This window comes from Oncorhynchus keta, chromosome 3 (assembly GCF_023373465.1).
Source record: "Oncorhynchus keta strain PuntledgeMale-10-30-2019 chromosome 3, Oket_V2, whole genome shotgun sequence".
Lineage (NCBI taxonomy): Eukaryota > Metazoa > Chordata > Actinopteri > Salmoniformes > Salmonidae > Oncorhynchus > Oncorhynchus keta.
Genome location: NC_068423.1, coordinates 23,493,790 through 23,518,451, shown reverse-complemented (window position 1 = coordinate 23,518,451; position 24,662 = coordinate 23,493,790). Strand labels below are relative to the sequence as shown.

At 47.1% G+C, this 24,662-nt stretch overlaps 1 protein-coding gene across 2 annotated transcripts in view; it reads left to right on the top strand.

Moving 5' to 3' along the window:
- Nucleotides 1-12,848: 12,848 nt before the first annotated feature.
- Nucleotides 12,849-24,662, top strand: part of LOC118363478 (integrin beta-4-like) — a 39,543-nt gene continuing 27,729 nt past the window's right edge. Inside the window, exons 1-4 of one of the 2 annotated variants that reach the window (XM_052493306.1) lie at nucleotides 12,849-13,259; nucleotides 18,932-19,014; nucleotides 19,553-19,635; nucleotides 19,755-19,850. In XM_052493306.1, the coding sequence (XP_052349266.1) occupies nucleotides 18,939-19,014; nucleotides 19,553-19,635; nucleotides 19,755-19,850 (255 nt within the window). In that variant the 5' untranslated portion in view covers nucleotides 12,849-13,259; nucleotides 18,932-18,938. The remainder of the gene's footprint in view (nucleotides 13,260-18,931; nucleotides 19,015-19,552; nucleotides 19,636-19,754; nucleotides 19,851-24,662) is intronic. The other variant, XM_052493312.1, reaches the window with a different exon arrangement.

The following is a 24,662-nucleotide window of genomic DNA, read 5'->3' as shown; positions in this document are numbered from 1 at the left end:
CTCTCTCTCTCTCTCTCTCTCTGGCCACTAGGTATGTGTCCAGGTGCATTTTGTGATTTACACCCTTCTCTCTCTCTCTCTCTGGCCACTAGGTATGTGTCCAGGTGCATGTTGTGATTTACACCCTTCTCTCTCTCTCTAGCCACTAGGTATGTGTCCAGGTGCATGTTGTGATTTACACCCTTCTCTCTCTCTCTCTGGCCACTAGGTATGTGTCCAGGTGCATGTTGGGATTTACACCCTTCTCTCTCTCTCTCTCTCTGGCCACTAGGTATGTGTCCAGGTGCATGTTGTGATTTACACTAGGTATGTGTCCATGTTGTGATTTACACCCTCTCTCTCTCTCTAGCCACTAGGTATGTGTCCAGGTGTATGTTGTGATTTACACCCTTCTCTCTCTCTAGCCACTAGGTATGTGTCCAGGTGCATGTTGTGATTTACACCCTTCTCTCTCTCTCTCTGGCCACTAGGTATGTGTCCAGGTGCATGTTGGGATTTACACCCTTCTCTCTCTCTCTCTGGCCACTAGATATGTGTCCAGGTGCATGTTGGGATTTACACCCTTCTCTCTCTCTCTGGCCACTAGGTATGTGTCCAGGTGCATGTTGTGATTTACACCCTTCTCTCTCTCTCTAGCCACTAGGTATGTGTCCAGGTGCATGTTGTGATTTACACCCTTCTCTCTCTCTCTCTGGCCACTAGGTATGTGTCCAGGTGCATGTTGGGATTTACACCCTTCTCTCTCTCTCTCTCTCTCTGGCCACTAGGTATGTGTCCAGGTGCATGTTGTGATTTACACCCTTCTCTCTCTCTCTAGCCACTAGGTATGTGTCCAGGTGCATGTTGTGATTTACACCCTTCTCTCTCTCTCTCTGGCCACTAGGTATGTGTCCAGGTGCATGTTGTGATTTACACCCTTCTCTCTCTCTCTGGCCACTAGGTATGTGTCCAGGTGCATGTTGGGATTTACACCCTTCTCTCTCTCTCTCTGGCCACTAGGTATGTGTCCAGGTGCATGTTGGGATTTACACCCTTCTCTCTCTCTCTCTGGCCACTAGGTATGTGTCCAGGTGCATGTTGTGATTTACACCCTTCTCTCTCTCTAGCCACTAGGTATGTGTCCAGGTGCATGTTGTGATTTACACCCTTCTCTCTCTCTCTCTGGCCACTAGGTATGTGTCCAGGTGCATGTTGGGATTTACACCCTTCTCTCTCTCTCTCTGGCCACTAGATATGTGTCCAGGTGCATGTTGGGATTTACACCCTTCTCTCTCTCTCTGGCCACTAGGTATGTGTCCAGGTGCATGTTGTGATTTACACCCTTCTCTCTCTCTAGCCACTAGGTATGTGTCCAGGTGCATGTTGTGATTTACACCCTTCTCTCTCTCTCTCTGGCCACTAGGTATGTGTCCAGGTGCATGTTGTGATTTACACCCTTCTCTCTCTCTCTCTGGCCACTAGATATGTGTCCAGGTGCATGTTGGGATTTACACCCTTCTCTCTCTCTCTCTGGCCACTAGGTATGTGTCCAGGTGCATGTTGGGATTTACACCCTTCTCTCTCTCTCTAGCCACTAGGTATGTTTCCAGGTGCATGTTGGGATTTACACCCTTCTCTCTCTCTCTCTAGCCACTAGGTATGTGTCCAGGTGCATGTTGGGATTTACACCCTTCTCTCTCTCTCTCTAGCCACTAGATATGTGTCCAGGTGCATGTTGTGATTTACACCCTTCTCTCTCTCTCTCTAGCCACTAGATATGTGTCCAGGTGCATGTTGTGATTTACACCCTTCTCTTCTCTCTCTAGCCACTTCTCATCTCTCTCTCTCTCTGGCCACTAGGTATGTGTCCAGGTGCATGTTGTGATTTACACCCTTCTCTCTCTCTCTAGCCACTAGGTATGTGTCCAGGTGCATGTTGTGATTTACACCCTTCTCTCTCTCTCTCTGGCCACTAGGTATGTGTCCAGGTGCATGTTGTGATTTACACCCTTCTCTCTCTCTCTAGCCACTAGGTATGTTTCCAGGTGCATGTTGGGATTTACACCCTTCTCTCTCTCTCTCTAGCCACTAGGTATGTGTCCAGGTGCATGTTGGGATTTACACCCTTCTCTCTCTCTCTAGCCACTAGATATGTGTCCAGGTGCATGTTGTGATTTACACCCTTCTCTCTCTCTCTCTAGCCACTAGATATGTGTCCAGGTGCATGTTGTGATTTACACCCTTCTCTCTCTCTCTCTAGCCACTAGATATGTGTCCAGGTGCATGTTGTGATTTACACCCTTCTCTCTCTCTCTCTAGCCACTAGGTATGTGTCCAGGTGCACGTTGTGATTTACACCCATCTTTCCCTTCTTCCCTGTCTTGTAATCCCTCTATCTCTCCATCTGCGTTCCATCCAGCAGAAACGATAAAACACCGCCTCATTCCGCAGTGAAGCACAGCGGCCCGAGGTCATAGTTCAGAAGAGTCGTTCACTAGAGTACGTACCGTTTCAGTTAAAGTTGCACTAAGGCACAGATCTAGGATCAGCCTACCCTCTACAGATCCCCCAGATCACCATTAGATTTGAGTACTTGTAAGCCTTAACCATATCCTTTATCCGTGTATTGAAGTTGTCACAAGTGGCTGGTTTGTCTTTTGATGAGTGAAGAGGGCTTACGTTTTTTTGTAAAGATCAAAAGCCAATGTGGTGGTAACCCATCCATACCTTTCACCTATCAGTGGGGATTAAGGAAAGGAAGCCATGAAAGAGAATGAGGACACGTCCAAGGTTCCCTGTCATGGCATTTTCAGACAAATCTCGAGACATTGTAATTGAACAAACATTTTATTTCATGTGAATATAGACTGGGGGTTCTTGTGTTTTTCAGCTTGTTAGATGCGATGGGGCCCACCACCCAGATATTTCTCCGTCTCGGGAATGTCCGCTAAGAACATCGAAGACGTCTGTCTGTCAGCTGTAGTTCAGAGCCACCGACATGCTCTCCTGGATTACCATCCCATCCCACCACGGCTGACCCAGCTCCCTGAGATACTCCTGAACTCTAAAACCAGATGAGTGGAGAACTAGGAACAGTGTGAGGTTCATTATGTAATACATCGTTATTCTGCTTGTGCAAAATCGGTTTCAACTACTTTCCTCTATCTGTCCCCCTCTCCCTGTTATGTCAGTACTGTTGTTTGTGGGGGTGGGGGGGGTCTCTTTCTCTCCCTGTGTTGTTTGGTTTAGTTCTGTTTTCATGGCAGTATGCTGAGATACATGCCTGCCGGCTGCATTTCATCTGTAGCTTCAGCATAGCAGCCCTACCCAGTACACACTCGCACAAACTATTTTTGCTGATCTGGGCCTGTCCTTGGAATCGTGTGTGTGTGTGTGTGTGTGTGTGTTTTTCTGCACCCAGGTGAGTCAGAGACACACCCAGTGTACAGCTATTAAAGTGCTGAACAGGCATAAACCTTTTCCTCAACACAACAGACCTTCCATCTGGTACACTGACACAGGGTCGACTCCATGTACTCGGTGAATAAGAAGTCCAGTTGTCTAAAACATTACCCTTGGTGAAAGTTTGATATTCTTTTTTTTTTTTAAAGCTAGATAGCCTGAATTAATTGTAGGTTAGTTTACTGAAGTCTAACATATTTGGACAAAATGTTCTGAAACACCAAGCACTTATGTAGCCTAGGCTATGTCTTCATGAATTGGTATCCCACTCCCCTGAGAAACAGGCCATATGTCTCATTGGCTGTGTTTATACCCGTGTTATAGAAAAGAGCTGCACAAAGACTATACAGAATGGTCTCTTTTATCATGGAAATCCGAGTTTGGCACTGGACACTGTGTTGAACAAAGCGCGCGAGTTGAATTTGGGAAGAATCGGTTGGGGAAAATGTCCAAAAAGCTCAAAACTTGTACATTTTGTATATGCACTGACATTTTGACTGGATTTAGTGAAATATCTTAGGCTAAATGTCGCTGAAGCCTGTCAACGTCACGAGTATCCGGGAGGCCACCACCTACCGTCTGCAACGAACTACCTACCTTGTGTTGACCGAATCCAGAAAGAACAAAACCCTGTCCTCAAACATTCACCCCAAAAAGGTGCAAAGTTATGGACAAAGATACAACACATCCACATCAAATTAAATCGTTTTCGTGATCAAATAACATGGAAAAAACAACCACTTTTTTTGTGCAGAATTGATTTACCATCCTTACAAACCACTTAATGTAAATGTACACGACTGTATTGTACATAGGCTGGTCATATAGGTTTGTACCTGTAGACTTTCTCTCACCATGAAGATAAACAATGACCAATACAAGTAATTGAGTACATTGAGACATCAAATGGTAATGTGGCTCAGTTGGTTGAGCACGGTGCTTGCAATGCTAGGGTTTTGAGTTCGATTCCCACTGGGGACCAGTCTGAAAATGTCTCCACTCAGTTGCTCTGGATAAGAGTGTCTACTAAAATGGAAAATGAATGAATAGACCATTTTATTTTTCACCTAGACAATAAGTTGCCTTTGAAAAGTATTTAAAGAAACTGGAAAACATATCAAGCAAGTATTTTTTTTTTAAATCTTTTTTTTTTAACCTTTATTTAACCAGGTTGGCAAGTTGAGAACAAGTTCTCATTTACAACTGCGACCTGGCCAAGATAAAGCAAAGCAGTTCGACACAAACAACAACACAGAGTTACACATGGAGTAATAAGTATGTGTATGTGACAAATACATTTGATTTGATTTATTTCTATATTCCACAACTATTTTCAGCGTTGGGGGGAAACAAATCGCAACACCTTCCCGCGGCTATGCATCGCCCCAGTCATTGGTCAGTCTAAATGGTTGCCATTGGGAGTACCAGCCGCAGCGGTCATTTCAACAACCTGGACTGTCAGAACACGGGTGTCGCATAGCGTTTTAGAACCAGCTCCAAATGTGTGTTGGTTAGGAATCTCTCTGAGAACTGAGATACAATTAGTGTATATATTAAAACGTATTGCTTTGTGATGTTTGTTTGGCATTCAACGTCGCATGCTTTTATAGAGTTGTTTAAAACTCTTTAGAGGTTACAGGTCGTTGGGTTAGGTTGCCTGGCTGACTCTAACTATACCAACATCCCTATATCAAATTCTTTGTTAAGTCAGATTGGCTTGAATGGCTTGTCATGTGGCCCTGTACAACATGCCTCTAGTAGGTCTCCTCTGTTTCTATACAACAGGCCTCTAGTAGGTCTCCTCTGTTTCTGTACAACATGCCTCTAGTAGGTCTCCTCTGTTTCTATACAACAGGCCTCTAGTAGGTCCCCTCTGTTTCTATATAACAGGCCTCTAGTAGGTCTCCTCTGTTTCTATATAACAGGCCTCTAGTAGGTCTCCTCTGTTTCTATACAACAGGCCTCTAGTAGGTCTCCTCTGTTTCTATACAACAGGCCTCTAGTAGGTCTCCTCTGTTTCTATACAACATGCCTCTAGTAGGTCTCCTCTGTTTCTATATAACATGCCTCTAGTAGGTCTCCTCTGTTTCTATATAACAGGCCTCTAGTAGGTCTCCTCTGTTTCTATACAACAGGCCTCTAGTAGGTCTCCTCTGTTTCTAACAACAGGCCTCTAGTAGGTCTCCTCTGTTTCTGGCCTCTAACAACAGGCCTCTAGGCCTCTAGTAGGTCTCCTCTGTTTCTATACAACAGGCCTCTAGTAGGTCTCCTCTGTTTCTATATAACAGGCCTCTAGTAGGTCTCCTCTGTTTCTGAACAACAGGCCTCTAGTAGGTCTCCTCTGTTTCTATATAACAGGCCTCTAGTAGGTCTCCTCTGTTTCTATATAACAGGCCTCTAGTAGGTCTCCTCTGTTTCTATACAACAGGCCTCTAGTAGGTCTCCTCTGTTTCTATACAACAGGCCTCTAGTAGGTCTCCTCTGTTTCTATACAACAGGCCTCTAGTAGGTCTCCTCTGTTTCTATACAACAGGCCTCTAGTAGGTCTCCTCTGTTTCTATACAACAGGCCTCTAGTAGGTTTCTATACCAGGCCTCTAGTTTCTATACAACAGGCCTCTAGTAGGTCTCCTCTGTTTCTGAACAACAGGCCTCTAGTAGGTCTCCTCTGTTTCTATACAACAGGCCTCTAGTAGGTCTCCTCTGTTTCTATACAACAGGCCTCTAGTAGGTCTCCTCTGTTTCTATATAACAGGCCTCTAGTAGGTCTCCTCTGTTTCTATACAACAGGCCTCTAGTAGGTCTCCTCTGTTTCTGAACAACAGGCCTCTAGTAGGTCTCCTCTGTTTCTATACAACAGGCCTCTAGTAGGTCTCCTCTGTTTCTATATAACAGGCCTCTAGTAGGTCTCCTCTGTTTCTATATAACAGGCCTCTAGTAGGTCTCCTCTGTTTCTATACAACAGGCCTCTAGTAGGTCTCCTCTGTTTCTATATAACAGGCCTCTAGTAGGTCTCCTCTGTTTCTATACAACAGGCCTCTAGTAGGTCTCCTCTGTTTCTATACAACAGGCCTCTAGTAGGTCTCCTCTGTTTCTATATAACAGGCCTCTAGTAGGTCTCCTCTGTTTCTATATAACAGGCCTCTAGTAGGTCTCCTCTGTTTCTATACAACAGGCCTCTAGTAGGTCTCCTCTGTTTCTATACAACAGGCCTCTAGTAGGTCTCCTCTGTTTCTATATACAGGCCTCTAGTAGGTCTCCTCTGTTTCTATATAACAGCCTCTAGTAGGTCTCCTCTGTTTCTATACAACAGGCCTCTAGTAGGTCTCCTCTGTTTCTATATAACAGGCCTCTAGTAGGTCTCCTCTGTTTCTATACAACAGGCCTCTAGTAGGTCTCCTCTGTTTCTATATAACAGGCCTCTAGTAGGTCTCCTCTGTTTCTATACAACAGGCCTCTAGTAGGTCTCCTCTGTTTCTATACAACAGGCCTCTAGTAGGTCTCCTCTGTTTCTATACAACAGGCCTCTAGTAGGTCTCCTCTGTTTCTATACAACAGGCCTCTAGTAGGTCTCCTCTGTTTCTGAACAACAGGCCTCTAGTAGGTCTCCTCTGTTTCTATACAACAGGCCTCTAGTAGGTCTCCTCTGTTTCTATACAACAGGCCTCTAGTAGGTCTCCTCTGTTTCTATACAACAGGCCTCTAGTAGGTCTCCTCTGTTTCTGAACAACAGGCCTCTAGTAGGTCTCCTCTGTTTCTATACAACAGGCCTCTAGTAGGTCTCCTCTGTTTCTATACAACAGGCCTCTAGTAGGTCTCCTCTGTTTCTATATAACAGGCCTCTAGTAGGTCTCCTCTGTTTCTATATAACAGGCCTCTAGTAGGTCTCCTCTGTTTCTGAACAACAGGCCTCTAGTAGGTCTCCTCTGTTTCTATACAACAGGCCTCTAGTAGGTCTCCTCTGTTTCTATACAACAGGCCTCTAGTAGGTCTCCTCTGTTTCTATATAACAGGCCTCTAGTAGGTCTCCTCTGTTTCTATACAACAGGCCTCTAGTAGGTCTCCTCTGTTTCTATATAACAGGCCTCTAGTAGGTCTCCTCTGTTTCTATACAACAGGCCTCTAGTAGGTCTCCTCTGTTTCTATACAACAGGCCTCTAGTAGGTCTCCTCTGTTTCTGGCCTCTAACAACAGGCCTCTAGTAGGTCTCCTCTGTTTCTGAACAACAGGCCTCTAGTAGGTCTCCTCTGTTTCTATACAACAGGCCTCTAGTAGGTCTCCTCTGTTTCTATACAACAGGCCTCTAGTAGGTCTCCTCTGTTTCTATATAACAGGCCTCTAGTAGGTCTCCTCTGTTTCTATATCTAACAGGCCTCTAGTAGGTCTCCTCTGTTTCTATACAACAGGCCTCTAGTAGGTCTCCTCTGTTTCTAACAACAGGCCTCTAGTAGGTCTCCTCTGTTTCTATACAACAGGCCTCTAGTAGGTCTCCTCTGTTTCTATACAACAGGCCTCAACAGGCCTCTAGTAGGTCTCCTCTGTTTCTATACAACAGGCCTCTAGTAGGTCTCCTCTGTTTCTATACAACAGGCCTCTAGTAGGTCTCCTCTGTTTCTATACAACAGGCCTCTAGTAGGTCTCCTCTGTTTCTATATAACAGGCCTCTAGTAGGTCTCTATACAACAGGCCTCTGTTTCTATATAACAGGCCTCTAGTAGGTCTCCTCTGTTTCTATACAACAGGCCTCTAGTAGGTCTCCTCTGTTTCTATACAACAGGCCTCTAGTAGGTCTCCTCTGTTTCTATATAACAGGCCTCTAGTAGGTCTCCTCTGTTTCTATACAACAGGCCTCTAGTAGGTCTCCTCTGTTTCTATACAACAGGCCTCTAGTAGGTCTCCTCTGTTTCTATACAACAGGCCTCTAGTAGGTCTCCTCTGTTTCTATACAACAGGCCTCTAGTAGGTCTCCTCTGTTTCTATACAACAGGCCTCTAGTAGGTCTCCTCTGTTTCTATATAACAGGCCTCTAGTAGGTCTCCTCTGTTTCTATACAACAGGCCTCTAGTAGGTCTCCTCTGTTTCTATATAACAGGCCTCTAGTAGGTCTCCTCTGTTTCTATACAACAGGCCTCTAGTAGGTCTCCTCTGTTTCTCTAGTAGGTCTCCTCTGTTTCTATACAACAGGCCTCTAGTAGGTCTCCTCTGTTTCTATATAACAGGCCTCTAGTAGGTCTCCTCTGTTTCTGAACAACAGGCCTCTAGTAGGTCTCCTCTGTTTCTGAACAACAGGCCTCTAGTAGGTCTCCTCTGTTTCTATACAACAGGCCTCTAGTAGGTCTCCTCTGTTTCTGTTTCTATACAACAGGCCTCTAGTAGGTCTCCTCTGTTTCTAACAACAGGCCTCTAGTAGGTCTCCTCTGTTTCTATACAACAGGCCTCTAGTAGGTCTCCTCTGTTTCTGAACAACAGGCCTCTAGTAGGTCTCCTCTGTTTCTATATAACAGGCCTCTAGTAGGTCTCCTCTGTTTCTATACAACAGGCCTCTAGTAGGTCTCCTCTGTTTCTATATAACAGGCCTCTAGTAGGTCTCCTCTGTTTCTATACAACAGGCCTCTAGTAGGTCTCCTCTGTTTCTATACAACAGGCCTCTAGTAGGTCTCCTCTGTTTCTGAACAACAGGCCTCTAGTAGGTCTCCTCTGTTTCTATACAACAGGCCTCTAGTAGGTCTCCTCTGTTTCTGAACAACAGGCCTCTAGTAGGTCTCCTCTGTTTCTATACAACAGGCCTCTAGTAGGTCTCCTCTGTTTCTATATAACAGGCCTCTAGTAGGTCTCCTCTGTTTCTATACAACAGGCCTCTAGTAGGTCTCCTCTGTTTCTATACAACAGGCCTCTAGTAGGTCTCCTCTGTTTCTATATAACAGGCCTCTAGTAGGTCTCCTCTGTTTCTATATAACAGGCCTCTAGTAGGTCTCCTCTGTTTCTATACAACAGGCCTCTAGTAGGTCTCCTCTGTTTCTATACAACAGGCCTCTAGTAGGTCTCCTCTGTTTCTATATAACAGGCCTCTAGTAGGTCTCCTCTGTTTCTATATAACAGGCCTCTAGTAGGTCTCCTCTGTTTCTGAACAACAGGCCTCTAGTAGGTCTCCTCTGTTTCTATACAACAGGCCTCTAGTAGGTCTCCTCTGTTTCTATACAACAGGCCTCTAGTAGGTCTCCTCTGTTTCTAGACAACAGGCCTCTAGTAGGTCTGCTACGTTTCTTTGCCGGTGCATTGTGATAGTCGGTCTAATCTTCATGTCAAGATGGTTCGTACAACACCTGAAAGTAGTAGGTGTACTGGATTGTAGTAAATACTTTTTGTGTGAATGTTTTACCGGTAATGTTCAAGGTTAAGTACACCCGCCTCTCATACTGTTGTCGACAGTAGAACCTTTTGCGGCAAAACAAAAGTTAGATGCAAGCAACACCCTAGAACTCCCTGCCTCTCCCTCAATCAAGAACCAAGGCAAAGTGATGTTTGGATTGGCAACATTGGCAAAAGCCAGGGAAGGGAGGGTGTTTTGCAACATATCTATTCCTCTGGAGATAACTAAACCATTGTCAGTCCCAAATGTGGTTTATATCGGCAGGATTGTGTTCTGTTTAAATTATGCCCTTTCCAAACAGTCAGTTGGGGAGGAGAAGGCTATTTTATCACATCTGAGTCATCGTATGCCAGTCAAAGGTCTGGATACAGTACGAGCAGGGACAGGAGTTTTGAGGTACTGTTGAGCTCCTGTTCTCTCTGGTTGCTGAATAAGCCTGTTTGACGTGTGTTCAGTCCTCTGTGGACCAGAGAGTCTCGGTCTCCTGAGTCTTAAGAACCCATAGATATACTGCCTTAGTCTTGACCTGGGTCTCCTGGGCTGTGTGTGGACACTGGACAGTGGGTTTCTCCAGTAAGAGCAGGTCTAGCCACAGGAGTTGTGTAACCTTAAACAGCTGGTCTGGTCGGGGCAGAGGTCATATCCCCTCCAAGGTGAACAGTAACAGATGCAGAGTTCATGTATGTAGCTCTTTTCAATAGAGCTGTTGGTAATACAATATATTGTGGTCATATTTACATATACTGTATTCCACAGTCTCATATTTACATATACTGTATTCCACAGTGTCATATTTATATATACAGTATTCCACAGTGTCATATTTACATATACAGTATTCCACAGTGTCATATTTACATATACAGTATTCCACAGTGTCATATTTACAGATACAGTATTCCACAGTGTCATATTTACAGATACAGTATTCCACAGTGTCATATTTACAGATACAGTATTCCACAGTGTCATATTTACATATACTGTATTCCACAGTGTCATATTTACATATACTGTATTCCACAGTGTCATATTTACATATACTGTATTCCACAGTGTCATATTTACATATACTGTATTCCACAGTGTCATATTTACATATACTGTATTCCACAGTGTCATATTTACATATACAGTATTCCACAGTGTCATATTTACATATACTGTATTCCACAGTGTCATATTTACAGATACAGTATTCCACAGTGTCATATTTACAGTATACAGTGTCCATTCCACAGTGTGGTGTCAACTGCATGCAACTGTTTATTTAACTTCTTTAATACACAGTGTTTTTAAACTCCTTATACTGTATTCCAGTGTTTATAACTCCACAGTGTCTATTTACATATACAGTAACAGTGTCATATAACATATACAGTATTCCAACAGTGTTTATAACTCCAAGTACATGTTTATAACTCTGTATAGTACCCCAACAGTGTTTATAACTCCAGTGTACCCCAACAGTGTTTATAACTCCAGTCCTCTAGTACCCCCAACAGTGTTTATAACTCCAGTCCTCTAGTACCCCCAACAGTGTTTATAACTCCAGTCCTCTAGTACCCCCAACAGTGTTTATAACTCTGGTCCTCTAGTACCCCCAACAGTGTTTATAACTCCAGTCCTCCAGTATCCCAACAGTGTTTATAACTCCAGTCCTCCAGTATCCCAACAGTGTTTATAACTCCAGTCCTCCAGTACCCCAACAGTGTTTATAACTCCAGTCCTCTAGTACCCCAACAGTGTTATAACTCCAGTCCTCCAGTCCTCTCAACAGAACACACGTGTGTTGTAGCCCTGGACAAACATACCTGATTCAACTCATTGAGGGCTTGATGATTACCTGACAAGTTGAATCAGGTGCTCTTGTTTGGGGCTGTAACAAAAATATGTGCTGATGTGGGGACTGGAGGACTGGAGCTGGGAAGCACTGTTGGGGTACTGGAGGACTGGAGCTGGGAACCACTGTTGGGGTACGGGAGGATTGGAGCTGGGAACCACTGTTGGGGTACTGGAGGACTGGAGCTGGGAACCACTGTTGGGGTACTGGAGGACTGGAGCTGGGAACCACTGTTGGGGTACTGGATGACTGGAGCTGGGAATCACTGTTGGGGTACTGGAGGACTGGAGCTGGGAACTACTGTTGGGGTACTGGATGACTGGAGCTGGGAACCACTGTTGAGGTACTGGAGGACTGGAGCTGGGAATCACTGTTGGGGTACTGGATGACTGGAGCTGGGAACCACTGTTGAGGTACTGGAGGACTGGAGCTGGGAATCACTGTTGGGGTACTAGATGACTGGAGCTGGGAACCACTGTTGGGGTACTGGAGGACTGGAGCTGGGAACCACTGTTGGGGTACTGGAGGACTGGAGCTGGGAATCACTGTTGGGGTACTGGATGACTGGAGCTGGGAACTACTGTTGGGGTACTGGATGACTGGAGCTGGGAACCACTGTTGAGGTACTGGAGGACTGGAGCTGGGAACTACTGTTGGGGTACTGGATGACTGGAGCTGGGAACCACTGTTGAGGTACTGGAGGACTGGAGCTGGGAACCACTGTTGGGGTACTGGAGGACTGGAGCTGGGAACCACTGTTGGGGTACTGGAGGACTGGAGCTGGGAATCACTGTTGGGGTACTGGATGACTGGAGCTGGGAACTACTGTTGGGGTACTGGAGGACTGCGGCTGGGAACCACTGTTGGGGTACTGGAGGACTGGAGCTGGGAATCACTGTTGGGGTACTGGAGGACTGGAGCTGGGAATCACTGTTGGGGTACTGGAGGACTGGAGTTGTGAAACTGTAGTACAGAACTCCAGGTCTTTGTGTTCATGTGACTGTTTCACATAACCTCCAGGCAGTGTTCTGTTCTCTGACACTCCCAGGCTCAAGCCCACACAGGTAAGCCCAGCCTGGGAGGAATGTAGCCGGGAGGGGGCCTAACACACTCAGAGGTGTGGAGCTTTGAGCATTAAACACCAGGGGACGAGAGAGGGTGAGGGAGTTACCCTTACTGTTAGCTACTTACCTAAACTGGAGAGAGAGAGAGAGAGTGGGTGCAAATTAGAGGAGGGATCAAATCTCAGCAAACACACAAACTCGCTGGTTCTCTTTCCCGTCTCTCTCTCTCTCTGTCATTAAGACTGACAGTCAGGCGTACACACAGGCACGCACCTCGCCTCCAGGTTCAAGGGGGATAGAAGACGAGCGGACAAGAAAGAAGGGAAGAAAAAGGGGGAAAGTTGAGTCTCTCTCCCCTGTCATTACTCTCTTAGACGTGGAACTCGGACTTCAAGGCTGGAAGGGAGGGTTTTTTCCCCCCAGACACCGGTGGATACTGACCTTACAGACGAGTGGAGAGGAAAACAAAAGGATTAAGTGATTCCCTTTTCTATTTTTTGTTCTTTTTTGGAGGCTTGGATTGAGCAAGGCAGCTGTAAGAGGTTCGTTTGATCAGTAATCTCTTTAACAAGGCTATAAAAACTCACTAATTTCTCCCATTGTTTTCACTGATCTACCACTTCTGTTCCAGCCTGCAAGGTTAAGACGATAGTTATCTACTTGAAAATTTACAAAAGTAGTTTTATTCTATTCATTTTCTATTCAGGTGAGTCCTATTGAGATAGAAGTCAGCAAGAGGCACGGGGCAGCGAGCATGCACACAGCTGTGCATTTATAAGATAGTTATCTTATATCTCTTGACAATGTCTAAGACCTGAGTGTTTTGAATTTGTGTCAGCTACTCAGGTCAAGGGTCAATAAGTAAGTTGTCTAGCTCCTCTTAATAACATGCTAAGGATGAAGACCAAAATGTGACACAGATTAAAACAGTTATGCAAATTAAATTCTACAGATGAAATGGATTTACAACAGAAGATGCATCTGCTCTTAGAGTCATATAGAGGTTCAAAGCCTATACTGATACACAATCCTTTCGTGTTTTTTTTATTGCTATCAAACCATAGTTTGTAAGAGTTGTTGCAAAACAGCATTCTTCTCTTTGCACGTTAACAACTACTATTTAAGAGTCCTACCCCTCCCGCTCTGGTAACATAGACACAGCCAACTAGATTTACAGGGTAATGACAAGGTGCGTTAGGACAGTCCAGACCACGAGGGACTCTCATTCTGATTGCAGCAGAATCAGAAACCACAGACAGACACAAGGTCACAGACATCGCTCCACTCTGAGGCAGCTGTTCCTATTTACCTGCCTGTACTTAGATGGATTGATGGTGTGGTAATTAAGTAGCTGTTTTTCTACGGGGCTGACTGAATAGTTGAGGGTTGATTTACCTAGCTTTCCCCGGCTGTGCCCCCTGTCACTGACGTGAGGACCCCTATTGATGTCATAACGGCTAGGTCCCCTCCCTCCGTTGGAATGTTCACCTGGTCACCGGGCAGATTATTGAGCTGGGACCACTGAACTAGCAACGTCTCTCTAACGAATCTATATTTTTTATACGGCTGTATTTCACTAGTGTTGTTTATTTGGATCCTATTAGCTGTTAGTCGCAATTTTCTGCGATTTAGATATTTAGTCATTTAGACCAACGGTGAGTTCAAACAGAACATTGTTTTTCCAAACTCTCAGGATTTGAACTTTCTCCATGAGAAGTCTGACTGTACATGTTCTTCTTTGATGTGTTTTATAGTAGTTAACATGCGACCTTTAGGGGTCTCATATTTCTTCTCACAGTGAAGACACCATTTGTCCTGTTTTTCTCTCTTAATTAACTGGCTCAACCTAGTCAGTGATTAATGTGATAGGTAAACACACCTGTACTATACTACAGTAAGTGTTTTTCCTGCTCTGTTGCCCTGCTCTGTTGCCCTGCTCTGTTGCCCTGCTCTGTTGCCCTGCTCTGTTGCCCTGCTCTGTTGCCCTGCTCTGTTGCCCTGCTCTGTTGCCCTGCTCTGTTGCCCTGCTCTGTTGCCCTGCTCTGTTGCCCTGCTCTGTTGCCCTGCCCTGTTGTCCTGCCCTGTTGTCCTGCTCTGTTGCCCTGCTCTATTGTCCTGCTCTATTGCCCTGCTCTGTTGCCCTGCCCTGTTGTCCTGCTCTGTTGCCCTCTGTTGTCCTCTGTTGTCCTGCTCTGTTGTCCCTGCTCTGTTGTCCTGCTGTTGTCCTGCTCTGTTGCCCTCTGCTCTGCTGTCCTGCTCTGTTGTCCTGCTCTGTTGTCCTGCTCTGTTGTCCTGCTGTTGCCCTGCTGTTGTCCTGCTCTGTTGTCCTGCTCTGTTGTCCTGCTCTGTTGTCCTGCTCTGTCTGCTCTGTTGCCCTGCTCTGTTGTCCTGCTCTGTTGTCCTGCTCTGTTGTCCTGCTCTGTTGTCCTGCTCTGTTGTCCTGCTCTGTTGTCCTGCTCTGTCTGCTCTGTTGCCCTGCTCTGTTGTCCTGCTCTGTCTGCTCTGTTGCCCTGCTCTGTTGTCCTGCTCTGTTGTCCTGCTCTGTTGTCCTGCTCTGTCTGCTCTGTTGTCCTGCTCTGTTGTCCTGCTCTGTTGTCCTGCTCTGTTGCCCTGCTCTGCTGCCCTGCTCTGCTGCCCTGCTCTGCTGCCCTGCTCTGTTGTCCTGCTCTGTTGTCCTGCTCTGTTGTCCTGCTCTGTTGCCCTGCTCTGTTGTCCTGCTCTGTTGTCCTGCTCTGTTGTCCTGCTCTGTTGCCCTGCTCTGTTGTCCTGCTCTGTTGCCCTGCTCTGCTGCCCTGCTCTGTTGCCCTGCTCTGTTGTCCTGCTCTGTTGCCCTGCTCTGCTGCCCTGCTCTGTTGTCCTGCTCTGTTGTCCTGCTCTGTTGCCCTGCTCTGTTGCCCTGCTCTGCTGCCCTGCTCTGTTGCCCTGCTCTGTTGCCCTGCTCTGTTGCCCTGCTCTGCCTGCTCTGTTGTCCTGCTCTGTTGTCCTGCTCTGTTGCCCTGCTCTGTTGCCCTGCTCTGTTGCCCTGCTCTGTTGCCCTGCTCTGTTGCCCTGCTCTGTTGTCCTGCTCTGTTGCCCTGCTCTGTTGTCCTGCTGTTGTCCTTGCCCTGCTCTGTTGCCCTGCTCTGTTGCCTGCTCTGTTGCTGCTCTGTTGCCTGCTTGCCCTGCTGCTGTTGTCCTGCTCTGTTGCCCTGCTCTGTTGCCCTGCTCTGTTGCTGCCCTGCTCTGTTGCCCTGCCCTGCTCTGTTGCCCTGCTCTGTTTTGTCCTGTAAATTCCTGCTGGGTGAGCCAATGGTCCCCTGTTTTGGTTGTCCTGCTCTGGCTCTGTTGTCCTGCTCTGTTGCCCTGCTCTGTTGCCCTGCTCTGTTGCCCTGCTCTGTTGTCCTGCTCTGTTGTCCTGCTCTGTTGTCCTGCTCTGTTGTCCTGCTCTGTTGTCCTGCTCTGTTGCCCTGCTCTGTTGCCCTGCTCTGCTGCCCTGCTCTGTTGTCCTGCTCTGTTTGTCCTGCTCTGTTGTCCTGCTCTGTTGCCCTGCTCTGCTGCCCTGCTCTGCTGCCCTGCTCTGCTGCCCTGCTCTGTTGCCCTGCTCTGTTGCTCTGCCCTGAAATACCTAAAAAAAAATATAAAAAATAAATAATAATAATTCTCCATAAAACCGTCTTCCTCCTCTGACTCAATTACTAGGATATCCTGTGCCACCAACTGTCAGCATCAGTGGCGGTTGGGGCCGTTTAAGATGAGGGAGGATGATTTTTATTATTTTTTAATGAACATGGCCTTATTTCTATCACAGCGTATTAGATGACTGTCATTCATATTCCATTCACCCAGTTCAATGTACCATCGATAGGTTTAGGCTACTACATGATACTCAAATTGTCCCTATACCCATCATGAGGTTGCTACAACCTAGCCTATTAATGAAAGTTTACAACGTAGGTGCACAGATCAAGAGAATTTTGAGTAATCAAGGTGACCGACCGTGACATATTCCATACCGCCTTGCACAGTCTTGGCTGCATCAAGCTGATCTAGTGTTTAATCTTTAGTCCAACAGTTGCCAACAAAAGTTTCTATTCGTTTGCTTCCCTTTTAAGAAATCTTTTTCAACAGAATTGGTGCAATGAATACACCCCTGATCACACGTAAACACAGATAACTTTCATAGCAGCCACATACAAACAGCTTGTTGTACATATAATTCCTTCTCGCATCTATCTACCCACTCTCCTCCTTTCACCTTTTCCCTTCCCTTCTGGACTTCAGTGCATAACACATCAGCTGTCTGTGACAAGGCAAAAACACCTTTCCAAGCCAAACCTTCATATTATGACCGCTAACCGCAACACACAGCCTAGATCGTTGTCACTTCATAGTCAGCATAGCTACTAGAACTAACATGTTAGTAAACCATGCAGTACAGTATACAGTCAGCAGCAAGCAGTTTAGCAGTTACACCGGCAGGACCTGGTGGCAATAAATGAATCAGACCAGAAGCTTACCTTGACTTGTAAGAGTTCCAGTGTTGGATAGCCATAGCCAGCTAGCTAACAGCATCCCTCTTTGTTTGAGTAGGCTAAACTAGCTAGCTGCATTTGATGCTAAGTAAATAAAAGTGAAAAAATATAGATATATCTTTCTTGCTTTCTTTAATTTTCAAAACTTTTCAACTATTGGTTTTCTCTCTCTGAGTCAACTACTCACCAAGCTTCCCCTGTTATTGTAATATTGAGAGGTTGGCATGTCTTGGGGGTATGATATTTGTGCGTCAAATGTATTATTTACAATTCATTCACAGGACTATCCGTAATCCTGGGAACATCCACATGAATGTAGAAGTGTTTAAAAACATGTTATATTCTTATTTACAATAAGTGACCCCAATTTACCATTAAAACATATATTGAAACACAACCAAAGCAAACAGCAATTGAATCCAACAACTTTGTCGAGTCACAAGTTCTGATGAAATCATTGTGTTCCAGGAATATGGGACCAAACACTAAACTTCGGACTACTTTAATACACACATACAGTGGGGCAAAAAAGTATTTAGTCCTCCACCAATTGTGCAAGTTCTCCCACTTAAAAAGGTGAGAGAGGCCTGTAATTTTCATCATAGGTACACTTCAACTATGACAGACAAAATGAGAAGAAATAAAATCCAGAAAATCACATTGTATGATTTTTAATGAATTTATTTGCAAATTATGGTGGAAAAAAAGTATTTGGTCAATATCAAAAGCTTATCTCCAATACTTTGTTATATACCCTTTGTTGGCAACGACAGAGGTCAAAAAGCACAATTGGTGGCTGACTAAATACTTTTTTGCCCCACTGTAAGTGAACAAGTTCCATTACTTTCAGTTCCCTAAAATGGGGGGACTGTGTACAAAATGTTCTGTTATTTCTAAACAGTTCACCCAATGTGGATGAAAATACTCTCAAATTAAAGCTGACAGTCTCTCATTTTAACCTCATAGTCATTGTATCATTTCAAATCCAAAGTGTTGGAATACAGAGCCCCCAAAAAACGAATGTCACTGTCCCAATGCTTTTGGAGCTCTCTGTCTCTCACAGTCACACTTCAGTGCTGTACCCATCAGGTGTCTCTGTGTTCTGTAGGAGGGTAAGGTCTGTGGGAAGGAGGCCACAGAGAGAACAGAGCCAGGTGGTTTGGCTAACACCATAATATTTCTGTAGAGGAATACCCAGGTGCTGAGGTCACTTGGGAGGGAAATTACAATGCAGGAGGCTGATAAACGCTGCACAGGAGGCAATACTGGAGGCTGAAATACGAAGAGATTGATGAGACTCTTTGAGTCAACTTGATAATACTCTGACCTCTCCCAGTAGAAGTTGCTTAAGGCGCACAGATCGGGGATCACCTGACCTCTCCCAGTAGAAGTTGCTTAAGGCGCACAGATCGGGGATCACCTGACCTCTCCCAGTAGAAGTTGCTTAAGGCGCACAGATCAGGGATCACCTGACCTCTCCCAGTAGAAGTTGCTTAAGGCGCACAGATCGGGGATCACCTGACCTCTCCCAGTAGAAGTTGCTTAAGGCGCACAGATCGGGGATCACCTGACCTCTCCAACGGAGTGGAAACACAAGACTGACCATCTATCAAGGGGAAACTGTAAACTGACCTCACCTGGTCATGAGTGTATCTATCCCGTGGTGAAGGTTGAAAGCTTCATGACCTGTGTATGTGTTGCAGGGGGGAGATGGGGAGATGGACGTTACATTTCTTGGTGGGGGTTGTACTTGCTGTCCTCACGGCCAGTAGCTACGCTGAAAAAGGTGAGAATAATTTGAATGAATCAAGTGATTTTTACATTGTATGATTACAGTGTGGACTTGGGATATTTTAATATGTCAATAGACACCAACTTGTTCATGTGGCTGAGTCATCTTTAGAATCCAAACTGGAATTCTATAATACTAAAAGGAAGAGAACAGTCAATAGACACTAACTTGTTCATGTGGCTGAGTCATCTTTAGAATCCAAACTGGAATTCTATAATACTAAAAGGAAGAGAACAGTCAATAGACACCAACTTGTTAATGTGGCTGAGTCATCTTTAGAATCCAAACTGGAATTCTATAATACTAAAAGGAAGAGAACAGTCAATAGACACTAACTTGTTCATGTGGCTGAGTCATCTTTAGAATCCAAACTGGAATTCTATAATACTAAAAGGAAGAGAACAGTCAATAGACACCAACTTGTTCATGTGGCTGAGTCATCTTTAGAATCCAAACTGGGATTCTATAATACTAAAAGGAAGAGAACAGAAAATTAATATCTTCATGTTTCTGATGATTCTCTGTCCTGTAGTAAACCACTGTCTGGCTGCAAGGGCTAACACCTGTTCAGCATGCATCCAGTCCGGAAAGGGCTGTGCCTACTGCCCAGACGAGGTGAGAAGAAACTATTACTCAAGTTGCCCCCCACACACACACACACACACACACACACACACACACACACATTTAGCGGAAAACACAAACGTGACCCGTGTGTTTGTGTTAACATACAGATCTTTGATAGTCCCCGCTGTGACCTTCTGGAGAACATCATAGACCACGGCTGTAATGGCGCAGTGACGGCCGAAGGCAGTATGTCAATGGAGAGAGTAAGTTCTGTCATCATCACAGTAATCATGATGACATGGATTCATTAGTCTGCTCATCTGGTTACCACTGTAATATCATCATCCTCATCGTTTGGCTGCAGTACATTCAACCCTCCTGTTGTTAGTCACAAGCTTTTTGCTGAGGTTGGAGCACTGGTCCTAAAGTTTACCATGTTGCCATGATATATACATGACTCACTCTTCCCTCCATCCTTCCATCTCTCTCCCTCCATCCTTCCATCTCTCTCCCTCCATCCTTCCATCTCTCTCCCTCCATCCTTCCATCTCTCTCCCTCCATCCTTCCATCTCTCTCCCTCCATCCTTCCATCTCTCTCCCTCCATCCTTCCATCTCTCTCCCTCCATCCTTCCATCTCTCTCCCTCCATCCTTCCATCTCTCTCCCTCCATCCTTCCATCTCTCTCCCTCCATCCTTCCATCTCTCTCCCTCCATCCTACCATCTCTCTCCCTCCATCCTTCCATCTCTCTCCCTCCATCCTTCCATCTCTCTCCCTCCATCCTTCCATCTCTCTCCCTCCATCCTACCATCTCTCTCCCTCCATCCTTCCATCTCTCTCCCTCCATCCTTCCATCTCTCTCCCTCCATCCTTCCATCTCTCTCCCTCCATCCTACCATCTCTCTCCTCCATCCTACCATCTCTCTCCCTCCATCCTACCATCTCTCTCCTCCATCCTACCATCTCTCTCCCTCCATCCTTCCATCTCTCTCCCTCCATCCTTCCATCTCTCTCCTCCATCCTTCCATCCTCTCCCTCCATCTCCATCTCTCTCCCTCCATCCTACCATCTCTCTCCTCCATCCTACCATCTCTCTCCCTCCATCCTTCCATCTCTCTCCCTCCATCCTTCCATCTCTCTCCCCCTCCATCCTTCCATCTCTCTCCCTCCATCCTTCCATCTCTCTCCCTCCATCCTACCATCTCTCTCCTTCCATCCTTCCATCTCTCTCCCTCCATCCTTCCATCTCTCTCCCTCCATCCTTCCATCTCTCTCCCTCCATCCTTCCATCTCTCCCTCCATCCTTCCATCTCTCTCCTCCATCCTTCCATCTCTCTCCTCCATCCTTCCATCTCTCTCCCTCCATCCTTCCATCTCTCTCCCTCCATCCTTCCATCTCTCTCCCTCCATCCTTCCATCTCTCTCCCTCCATCCTTCCATCTCTCTCCCTCCATCCTTCCATCTCTCTCCCTCCATCCTTCCATCTCTCCCTCCATCCTTCCATCTCTCCCTCCATCCTACCATCTCTCTCCCTCCATCCTTCCATCTCTCTCCCTCCATCCTTCCATCTCTCTCCCTCCATCCTTCCATCTCTCTCCCTCCATCCTTCCATCTCTCTCCTCCATCCTTCCATCTCTCTCCCTCCATCCTTCCATCTCTCTCCCTCCATCCTTCCATCTCTCTCCCTCCATCCTTCCATCTCTCTCCCTCCATCCTTCCATCTCTCTCCCTCCATCCTTCCATCTCTCTCCCTCCATCCTTCCATCTCTCTCCCTCCATCCTTCCATCTCTCTCCCTCCATCCTTCCATCTCTCTCCCTCCATCCTTCCATCTCTCTCCCTCCATCCTTCCATCTCTCTCCCTCCATCCTACCATCTCTCTCCCTCCATCCTTCCATCTCTCTCCTCCATCTCCATCCTCCATCCTTCCATCTCTCTCCCTCCATCCTTCCATCTCTCTCCCTCCATCCTTCCATCTCTCTCCTCCATCCTTCCATCTCTCTCCCTCCATCCTCCATCTCTCCCTCCATCCTTTATCTCTCTCCCTCCATCCTTCCATCTCTCTCCCTCCATCCTTTTATCTCTCTCCCTCCATCCCTCCATCTCTCTCCCTCCATCCCTTTATCTCTCTCTCTCCATCCTACTCTCTCTCCTCCATCCTCCATCTCTTCCCTCCATCTCTCTCTCCCTCCATCCTTCCATCTCTCTCCCTCCATCCTTCCATCTCTCTCCCTCCATCCTTCCATCTCTCTCCCATCCCTTTCCATCTCTCTCTCCCTCCATCCCTTTATCTCTCTCCCTCCATCCCTTTATCTCTCTCCCTCCATCCCTCCATCTCTCTCCTCCATCCTTCCATCTCTCTCCCTCCATCCCTCCATCTCTCTCCTCCATCCTTCCATCTCTCTCCCTCCATCCTTCCATCTCTCTCCCTCCATCCTCCATCTCTCTCCCTCCATCCATCCCTCCATCTCTCTCCTCCTCCATCTCCATCTCTCCCCTCCATCCTTCCATCTCTCTCCATCCCTCCATCTCTCTCCTTCCATCTCTCTCTCTCCCTCCATCCTTTATCTCTCTCCTCTCCATCCTCCATCTCTCTCCCCATCCATCTCTCTCTCCCTCCATCCTTTATCTCTCTCTCCTCCATCCCTCCATCTCTCTATCTCTCTCTCCCTCCATCCCTCCATCTCTTTCCCTCCATCCCTCCATCTCTCTCCCTCCATCCCTCCATCTCTCTCCCTCCATCCCTCCATCTCTCTCCCTCCATCCCTCCATCTCTCTCCCTCCATCTCCATCTCTCTCCCCTCCATCTCTCTCCCTCCATCCCTTTATCTCTCTCTCTCCATCCCTTTATCTCTCTCCCTCCATCCCTTTATCTCTCTCTCTCCATCCCTCCATCTCTCTCCCTCCATCCCTTTATCTCTCTCTCTCGCCATCCCTCCATCTCTCTCCTTCCATCTCTCTCTCCCTCCATCCCTTTATCTCTCTCTCCCTCCATCCCTTTATCTCTCTCTCCCTCCATCCCTTTATCTCTCTCTCTCCATCCCTCCATCTCTCTCTCCATCCCTCCATCTCTCTCCCTCCATCCCTTTATCTCTCTCTCTCCATCCCTCCATCTCTCTCCCTCCATCCCTTTATCTCTCTCTCTCGCCATCCCTCCATCTCTCTCCCTCCATCTCTCTCTCCCTCCATCCCTTTATCTCTCTCCATCCCTCCATCTCTCTCCTTCCATCTCTCTCTCCCTCCATCCCTTTATCTCTCTCTCTCTCCATCCCTCCATCTCTCTCCCTCCATCTCTCTCTCCCTCCATCCCTTTATCTCTCTCTCTCTCCATCCCTCCATCTCTCTCCTTCCATCTCTCTCTCCCTCCATCCCTTTATGTCTCTCTCTCCCTCCATCCTTCCATCTCTCTCCCTCTCTCCATCATTCTCCCTCCCTCCATCTCTCTCTCCCTCCATCCCTTTATCTCTCTCTCTCCCTCCATCCTTCGATCTCGCTCCCTCCATCCTTCCATCTCTCTCCCTCCATCCCTCTCTCTCTCTCCCTCCATCCCTTCATCTCTCTCCCTCCATCCCTCTCTCTCTCTCTCTCCCTCCATCCCTCCATTTCTCTCCCTCCATCTCTCTCTCCCTCCATCCCTCTATCTCTCTCTCCCTCCATCCCTCCATCTCTCCATCCATCCCTCCATCTCTCTCTCCCTCCATCTCTCTCTCCCTCCATCCTTCCATCTCGCTCCCTCCATCCCTCTCTCTCTCCCTCCATCCCTTCATCTCTCTCCCTCCATCCCTCTCTCTCTCTCCCTCCATCCCTTCATCTCTCTCCCTCCATCTCTCTCTCCCTCCATCTCTCTCTCCCTCCATCTCTCTCTCTCTCTCTCTCCCTCCATCCCCCAATCTCTCTCCCTCCATCCCTCCATCTCTCTCCCTCCATCTCTCTCCCTCCATCCCTCAATCTCTCTCCCTCCATCTCTCTCTCTCCATCCCTCCATCTCTCTCCCTCCATCTCTCTCTCCCTCCATCCCTTTATCTCTCTCCTTCCATCTCTCTCTCCTTCCATCCCTTTATCTCTCTCTCTCCATCCTTCCATCTCTCTCCCTCCCTCCATCTCTCTCCCTCCATCTCTCTCTCCCTCCATCCCTTTATCTCTCTCTCCCTCCATCCTTCGATCTCGCTCCCTCCATCCTTCCATCTCTCTCCCTCCATCCTTCCATCTCTCTCCCTCCATCCCTCTCTCTCTCTCTCTCCATCCCTTCATCTCTCTCCCTCCATCTCTCTCTCCCTCCATCCTCTCTCTCTCTCCCTCCATCCCTCCATCTCTCTCCCTCCATCTCTCTCCTCCATCTCTCTCTCCCTCCATCCTTCCATCTCGCTCCCTCCATCCCTCTCTCTCTCCCTCCATCCCTCTCTCTCTCCCTCCATCCCTTCATCTCTCTCCCTCCATCCCTCTCTCTCTCCCTCCATCCCTTCATCTCTCTCCCTCCATCCCTCTCTCTCTCTCCCTCCATCTCTCTCTCCCTCCATCTCTCTCCCTCCATCTCTCTCTCCCTCCATCTCTCCATCTCTCTCTCCCTCCATCTCTCTCTCCCTCCATCTCTCTCTCCCTCTCTCCCTCCATCTCTCTCCCTCCATCTCTCTCTCCCTCCATCTCTCCATCTCTCTCTCCCTCCATCTCTCCATCTCTCTCTCCCTCCATCTCTCTCTCCCTCCATCTCTCCATCTCTCTCTCCCTCCATCTCTCTCTCCCTCCATCTCTCCATCTCTCTCTCCCTCCATCTCTCTCTCCCTCCATCTCTCTCTCCCTCCATCTCTCCATCTCTCTCTCCCTCCATCTCTCTATCTCTCTCTCCCTCCATCCCTCCATCTCTTTCCCTCCATCCCTCCATCTCTCTCCCTCCATCCCTCCATCTCTCTCCCTCCATCCCTCCATCTCTCTCCCTCCATCCCTCCATCTCTCTCCCTCCATCCCTCCATCTCTCTCCCTCCATCCCTCCATCTCTCTCCCTCCATCCCTCCATCTCTCTCCCTCCATCTCTCTCTCCCTCCATCCTTTTATCTCTCTCTCCCTCCATCCCTCTATCT